The sequence below is a fragment of the Triticum dicoccoides genome, chromosome 2B (genome assembly GCF_002162155.2).
Source record: "Triticum dicoccoides isolate Atlit2015 ecotype Zavitan chromosome 2B, WEW_v2.0, whole genome shotgun sequence".
In the NCBI taxonomy this organism is placed as follows: Eukaryota; Viridiplantae; Streptophyta; class Magnoliopsida; order Poales; family Poaceae; genus Triticum; species Triticum dicoccoides.
Genome location: NC_041383.1, coordinates 249,825,339 through 249,833,519, shown reverse-complemented (window position 1 = coordinate 249,833,519; position 8,181 = coordinate 249,825,339). Strand labels below are relative to the sequence as shown.

Genomic DNA, 8,181 nt, shown 5'->3' with positions numbered 1-8,181 from the left:
TTCATGGATCGGCGTTGGTACGAATAAGTGCAACGCTGGAGAAGGGTGGCGCCAACTAGTGTTGTTGCCCAGCGCTTCTTGCCGCCCGCCTCCTTCTCGCAGTTGTTGCTGGTGCCTGCTCACCACCTACACCGTCGATGTCAGTGTGCTACTGCATGAGATAGATGGGAGGTGGGAGATTTAAGAGAAATTGTGTTGAATACTTATGTTCTTCTCTTTTTTCAATATATTCAACCATGTCTCAAAAGTGGTCTGAGGGGTAAATGTGTCTTTTCAAGTATCACATAATGGCTACATGGATGAAAGTTGCGAGAAAGAGATAAAATTTAGAGGTAGGGTCAAATATGGAAGATATTTATTAGGTCAAATACTGAAGCAGAATTTTAATTAGAACCAAATAAGACATAAAATTTAGAGGTAGTGCTAAACATGGAAAAGAATTATCAGATCAAATAGTGAAGCAAAATTTTCGCTAGAACCAAATATGGAAGATTTAAAAAAAATAATATGGAAGAGTTTTATACTGTATTAAATCAAATAGCGAAGCAGAATTTTAATTAGAACCAAACAAGGAGGAATTCTCGTTTATCAAAATAAATAAATAAGGCGTTCCAAATAAATAAATAAATAAATAAATAAGGAGCAATTCTCTCTTTTTATAAAACAAAAAAGAGCCAGAGAGAAAGTCGCCGGGGAGATAGGAACCTTGACCTGGGTTCCAGACTAGAGCAAGCTAGCTCCTTTGCTTCACTGTTCCCCTACACGCCTAAATCTTAGCTCGACTACCCACCGTCGGCAGGTCGCTCCCCCACCACATCATGACCCCGCCACCCCTCGACGCCGACGACCCTCCGTCCGCCCCGAACTCCGACGCCCCTCCGTTGCCTCCACAGCTCCAGGTTTCCCTCCCAGACGATATCCTGGAGGAGATCCTCCTCCGCCTCTCCACCGCGGCCGACCTCGCCCGCGCCTCCACCTCTTGCACCTCATTTCGCCACGTCGTCGTTCCCCACTCCTTCGCGCGCCGCTACCGCTCCCTCCACAAGGTCCCCGTGCTCGGCTTCCTCCGTGCTGACTTCTACGCCGCCCAGTCTCCGCACCCCTCCGCCCCGGCCGCCAACGCCCTCGCGCAGGCTGCCGATTTCGCCTTCAGCTTCCTCCCCAACCCCACCTGCTGGAGCCCCCGTGACGTCCGCGACGGCCGCGTTCTCTTCTCCGCCGTCTCAGTCTCCGAAGGTCGTGGCGACTTCATAGACGCCACCTCCAACACCTTTGTGGATCTCGTGGTCTGTGATCCCCTGTCCCGGCGCTACATCCGGATCCCACCCGTCCCGGAAGACCTAGCGGACTCCGTGCAGCACTGCGGCATGTTAGATTTCGAGCCCTTTTTTGCTCCGGCCAGTGACGACGTGCGGCAGGGTGAATCGTCGTTCAAAGTGATCTGCAAGGTGTTGTGCGAAAACAAGGTTGCTGTCTTCGTCTTCTCTTCACACACCGGTAAATGGGTTAGTATTCAACACCATGGTTTGGGCGCTTTGTCCAATGAAGTTGTGGATGCATTGTATGCACGCTGTGGACTGCATCGGCGCCATTATGCACACGGTTGTTTCTGTTGGGTGTTAGAATGGATGGACAAACTGCTCATGCTTGACACGCGTGAGATGAAATTCACCATTATAGATCTCCCGCCCAACAGTCATGGGGGAAGGCTCGCCATTGTGGAAGCAGGAGAAGGTATGATTGGGTTGTTAAATATTGGTATGCGCACGTTAGACTTCTACTGTAAGGTTTGGCGAAACAAAAGTGAAGGCACCAAAGAGTGGCAGCACAGCACGATAAACCATCCGTTGCCCAATTATCACTGGTGCATCATTGGTGCGGATGAGGAGTACTTACTCCTAAGAGGGATTTCACTAGATTGGCCCTGGTTTGGAAGCTCTTCACAGCAGAGACCGGATATAGAGTATTTTGCATTGGAACTCAAGACATTCCAGCTTGAGAGGATGTATGTGTCAAAGAACAAAATGATGCATGCTCACCTGTATCGAGGCTTCCCACCATTATTGTCTCCACCAAGCATATGAGGTAGTAAGGTTGCTACTGTAAACTTCCTTTGTGCTTTTAGCAGTCGATAGTTACTTTATGTTGTTGATATGCTTTGCCATCCTTCTTGTAAAGCAAGTCAAACCAGGGAATGCAATTATGATTGTTTCTTGTGCAACAAACTAGCTGTTCTGAAGACTGATTTTTTGCACTAGTTGTTTTAAGGTTTGCAACAACATCACTTAGCGCCTATATGGCAATTATGCATGTTATGTGGACCAGCCCATCAAACGTGGAGTCTTATCCCTTAATTAGAGTCTTAGTTGATTAAGCATCTTTGTTAGGAAAGAGTCCAGTCAGTTTAGAGATCTTATTAGAGTTTGAATAGATTTACCGATTTGTTGGTCAAGTCTGGTCTATTATATAAAGGGGCCGACCCCTTTCGAAAAGCAGAGAAGAATATTGTCGTTTACTTTTATCTACTTTTGAGTAATTAGGGTTAGGTCATAGTAGATTCCTCCAATTTGGTATGAGATCCATCTTGATGATAGGCAAAGAAATCGAGGCTGTGGGGCAGATGAAGATCATCACGAAGCAATTGGAGACCTTCACGCTCCGACGAGCGGAGGACCAGGTGTTCCTCGCCGGGCTGGAGCAACGGCTGCCGGCCCTGCCCCCACCTCCAGATTCCATGGCTGCAGCAGCTGCCCATGAGGCCACCTCTGCGCCCCCGGCCTCCACCCCAGCGACCCGGTGCTTCCCCTCGCCAGCAGCACCTCCGGTGTCCCCTTCTCCAGCGGGGCCGTCGTGACCGCCTCAACCGCCTTCATGCCTCCACCTGCCAACTGGTTTCATATGCCGTTATGGCTGCAACCCCCTCCACAACCCATCTATGGACCCACCCCGCCCATCACCCCCTTCTGCCCCTACCTAACAATCACCTCGGATTAGGTCCTGGTTAAGGCGTGCCTCGCTTCCACAAGCTCGACTTTCTGACATATGCTGGTTCGGTCAATCCTCTTGGTTCGCTAAATAAATGTGAACAGTTTTTCCATAAATAGCTCACGGACGAGGCTGACGAGGTCTGGGCTGCAGCCTACCACCTCACCAATGACGCTCAGTTCTGGCACTTACAGCTCGAGCGCGGTTTCGGCTTGCCGACATGGGAGCAGTTCAAGGAAGCTTGCCATGTTCAGCTTGGGCCGTCACTTCGCGCCAATCCTTTGGGCGAGTTGGCACGTCTGCCGTTCACTTCCTCGGTTGCCGACTACACCAGCAGGTTTCTAGTACTCATGTGCCACAACAATGAGCCATTAACACCGTCCCAACAATGGCTTCTGTACACAGCAGGGCTGCCTGATGGTCTTCGCATTACGTCGAGCTTCAGCTGCCATCTTACCAACACACCGCCATCTCCTTTGCCAAGGCCTATGAGCAGCGGCATTTCCCTACAACAACATCATCACACCAGCCTTCTGGTCCTACAGGGCCCTTGTGCCCCTCCGATCTTCCCGCAGCCAACGCAGCTACAATTCCTTCCCTGCCAGCGCCACTAGCACTTGTTCTGTTGTTGACCATTCCAGAGCCAACCCCGCCATGACAGGTTTGGCGCCTCACTCCAGCTGAGTTAGAAGAACGCCGTAGCCAAGTCCTTTTCTTCATCTGCGACGAGATTTATGTTCGAGGTCACTGGTGCACGCAGCTCTTCTTCATCGAGGCTGATGACTACGACCAAGATAGCTCCACATCTGGTAGCACCCAAGCCCCCCTGGGAGGCAATTGACAACCTACAGTTTGCGGACAAGCTGTTTTTCAAGCAAGGGAGAGATGTTATGTGGACCAGCCCATCAAACCTCGAGTCTTATCCCTTAATTAGAGTCCTAGTTGATTAAGCATCTTTGTTAGGAAAGAATCTTGTCTGTTTAGAGATTGTATTAGATTTTGAATAGATTAACTGGCTTGTTGGTCAAGTCTTGTCTATCATATAAGGACCCACATAGTCAGCGAACCCTCCCTGGAAGGGATGCATTTGTGAATGTTTTCTACGGCAAATTTCTTCAGAGAGGCATGGCAGTTTCTGGAAAGAAAAAACAGGCAGAAATTGCCATCTGCTACCACCTAAAAATGTCATCAAAAAATGTTTGCCGGCCATCCCTCTCCCAGAGGACGTTCGCCAGTTTGTATTTCCGATTATATAAAGGGGCTGACCCTTCTCAACAAGGCAGAGAAGAATATTGTTGTTCACTTTTATCTAATTTTGAGTAATTAGGGTTAGGTCAGCAGTAGATTCTTCCAAGTATCTCATAGACTCTTTTTGTCAAATAGGGCATGGGTAAATGACAGTTACTTTGTACCATTGCTTCACATATCCATTAATGAATTGGAGAACATTTGCTTCTTCCTCGGCCACAAGAATTAAGGGAAATAAGCTGAAATGACAATTTCCCATGCTCTCTCTCTCTTGGCTGTACTGGTATCAAGATAGGGAATTCATGATAATTGGGTTGGGGTTTCAGGGAAGTGTTTAGGAGAAGTGCATAGAAAATTGTAAACCGGCCTATATTTTGGGTCCAAAAATAGTTTGGTATGACCCATATTTGTTAGATTTGTTTTTGACAGAGTACTAGCTACACATACTTTTCTTTGGTTTAATTCCAACAAAAACATTTTTCGCGGCTTTGATATTTCTTGTAGCACATAATTCTTCCTTGAAGAATAAGTAACATACATACTTAGGAAAGAATTTGTTTAAATTGATTTTGCAAAAATACATGCGGTCATTTTGAAAACTCATCTTAAAGTTTGTGGTTGGAGCATTTGGATAACTATAACATGGTTCAAATAGATATGATTCCTATTAATAACTCTAATCTGTGGTATTTGTGCTCTCCTGACACATTCTGCAGGACATCTTGAGGGGACAAAGCACCGTGGATATCAGCATCTGTACGATGGCTTTACTATAGAAGAATATATCGGTTGCTACTGGCACTGAGGTTACTGGAAACTAAGGTGTTTGGGAAAGGTTGAAGTTCAGTAGTGGGATTTGCTCGAACTGCAGGAAATTCAACTAGTGTATGGTATTTGTCGGGGCTTCATGAAACATGATCTAAATCTCTATACAGCAGGATTTACTTTTGGTGGTCTGGTTCATTCCAGGAACATGGATGTTCGGAAGGCCAAATTGCCTTTCAAATAAGATCTTGTGGGCTTGCCCCATAGCACTAAAAGACGGCATTTCGATAGCAGTTCAAGTCGACATATAGACACCGGCCAGGAAATGATTATTTTTCTTTCCGTGAAGTGAGGAGAACGCTAATCACAGATCTTGATTTGTGGTCTAGCTTAAAAGAAATATTTGTTTGGGTTTCCATTGAACTTTCTTCTGCGAGTTGGTTTCACGGGAGGGGAACCTGGTGATTGATCATGGTGTTGGGGTTGGGGTGTGTAACCTGGATTTTGTGGAGGGTTTGGAATCAAAGCCTATGGAGGGTCGACTAATCAAGGCCGTGTTGCATCAAGTTGCTCGAGGAGAAGAAAAATGTCTTGGAAGACAGGAGGTGGCCATCTGATTGTGGCGCTATCTTCTTGGTCTCTTGGTGTTAGTCTCTGATTTTGTGGCGTGGTCTTGTTCTGTACTCTGCTGGTAGGGTTGTTATATTCTGTTTTGATGCTCGTGTGTTGTGAGTCTGCCATGTTCGGTGAGTGTCACCATCTTCCTTGTATCTGTGAGCATGTTTCTTATATACTTCAAAAGCTCAGGAGGTTTTTTTCCCCATTTTGTCTAAGACATCAGCTACTATCGGTAGTGTCTACTGGCTGTGATGACATCGATCTGTAGTTTGATTTGTCCAATGTTCATTCCATGTACAAATCTGAATAGATAAATAAATTGGATCTGTTCATAACCAGCTTATGTCTGGTCTCCCGTTCTTGTTGTTACTCTGCTAATCGCCACCTATGATCGCGGGGGATGATGTGGCTGCTGTGGATGGTCAAATTTGACAATTTGATAATATCTTCTGCTGGAGTAAGAACTTCTAAAGTGTTGGTAGATTTGTGGAATACAGAAAGGAATCAGGACTGGTTCGTCGCTGCCTTTCATTTGAGATAATTGTCCGATAACTGGTGTAAGACAAGTCGTTTCGTAGAGCAGCTGCCGTCAACTACATGCATCTTTCTAACCTATGTGCTCGGAATATTCAGCGAGACAGTGAATACTATGAGGGACATTGCTCCGCGCTTACCTGTCATTCGCTAAGAGCAACTCCAACCCCCGACCCATTTCGTCCGCGCGCGTCCGTTTGGATCGCGTCCGCTTTTCGTTCGCCTGCCAACCCATTGGCGGCCCAATTTTGAGCCTTATTTGCGTCGGCGCGGACACGAGACGGGCGCTCGCGCCGTGGCAAAGCGTTCATAATTTTCCTTCACTTTTCAAAAACCCTCCCACCCGCGTGCGCTCCCGGTCGCTCGCCATGGATGACGCCCTTGATGCCGCCGTCGTCCTCGCCTCGTCCGCCATCACCTCCACCCCCTCCGGCAAAGGCAAGCCCCGCATCCCCTCGCAAGACCGCCATGGCGCCCAAGAAGAAGAAGCAGCTGACGCCCGAGGAGCGGGCCACAGAGTCGGCGAAGAGGAAGGGCCGGAGGCACGTTGCGGACGCAAGGGACGAAGGAGCGGCCGCGGCCGCCGCGCAACAAGAGGAAACCAACGCCCGCGTCGTGGCGGCAACAAGGGAGGCCCTGATCTACCTAGGGTTAAATTATGTCCAGCACGGACTCGTCAACGCCGCCTTGCAGGGCCAGTCCTGGGGTTTTGGGGCTCGGGGCGAAACTAAAAATCCTGGAACTGTAATATAACAATCGAAATAGTAATCAATATATTGCCACTTTTGGTTGATGAGATTTTTGAATTCAGTCGTATAAACCGAAAGAGAGGGAGTGTGTGTATATGAAATGCCACAAATAAACACTTAAAATGCATCTAAGAGTAACATTCATGTCAAATTTGAAGGAAATAGTTAATAATTGAAAACTAATGCAAAGCTAATTGACACTAGATCAACTCAGTAAAATCTTAGTGATTTTTAGTCGAACGCACCAATGACAATCTAGGGTAATATATTCTTAAACAAGAAAGTACGATTTGATCATCATTGATTATACCTGGCAACAAATTGTAGATAGTTAAGTTATTCATAGGATAGAGGGGTGCAGTGCGCTCGACCTCAACTACAGCTTTCCCCAAATTGTATGTGTTCTCTATCCGCAAAAAGGGTGAACTATTGTTAATCCATATAACCAAACGAAAATACGTGTTGATAGATAGTCAAGTTATTTGTATCATCTTCTCTGCAAGAAAAGGAAGTTATACGTATGAAGCAAAGTTTTGTAGTACGATTTACCTGGTCCATTGGATATAACATCCAGCTAGTAACTCGTTGATTTTCTGGTTCCACCTAATCATCCTGGAGAAAGTAACTCGTTGTTCTTCTCCCGCGCTTAACAGGAATCGAACGCTGAATCTCCCGCTATTGTGGGGGCAACGATAGCCAACAGACCAATCAAACCTTGGTGACGGACATGCTGTAGGTACTGTAGGAGTACTGTAGCTAGTGCGTTGACGAACATGAAATATTAATTTGAAATCCATAAAATATTTTTTTGAAATCGTGAATATGTTTTGAAAACTATAACATTTTTTCAAATACTGGAAATTTTAAAATTCTAGAGCATTTTTTGAAACACGAAACATTTTTTCAAATTTTGAACACGAGAACATTTTTTAATATTGAGAACAAATATTTGAAAATTTCAAAACAAAAGAAACATGAAAAATGACAACAAAAAAGGAAAGAAAAAATAAAAACGAAAAAGAAACAGAGAACATATTTTGAAAACTCGGACAGTTATTCAAAATTATGAACAAATTTTGAAAACAAGAAATTTTATAAAATTCCCAGAATATTTTTTTAATTTCTGAACATTTTTGAATCTTGAGAACAAATTTTGAAATAGAAAACAAATTTGGAAGCACGAACATTTTTTTGAATCTTGAGAACAAATTTTGAAACGGAGAACAAATTTGGAAGCGCAAACAGTTTTTAAAAGCACGAACATTTTTTGAATATCGAGAAC

General features: G+C 45.5%; 1 protein-coding gene across 2 annotated transcripts; it reads left to right on the top strand.

Annotated features, from left to right (window-relative positions):
- Window positions 1-705: 705 nt before the first annotated feature.
- Window positions 706-5,959, top strand: LOC119363353. 2 transcript variants are annotated; one of them, XM_037628692.1, is made up of 2 exons: window positions 706-2,085; window positions 4,950-5,959. In XM_037628692.1, the coding sequence occupies exon 1, from the start codon at window positions 819-821 to the stop codon at window positions 2,082-2,084; it is 1,266 nt and encodes a 421-aa protein (XP_037484589.1). In that variant the 5' UTR covers window positions 706-818; the 3' UTR covers window position 2,085; window positions 4,950-5,959. The 2 variants fall into 2 exon arrangements, with proteins under 2 accessions (XP_037484589.1, XP_037484590.1); XM_037628693.1 differs by having other exon boundaries at window positions 706-2,093.
- The last annotated feature ends 2,222 nt before the right edge of the window (window positions 5,960-8,181 follow it).

Excerpts from the sequence above, each read along its gene's own strand:
- LOC119363353 (XM_037628692.1), top strand. The coding sequence starts at position 819 with ATGACCCCGCCACCCCTCGACGCCGACGACCCTCCGTCCGCCCCGAAC.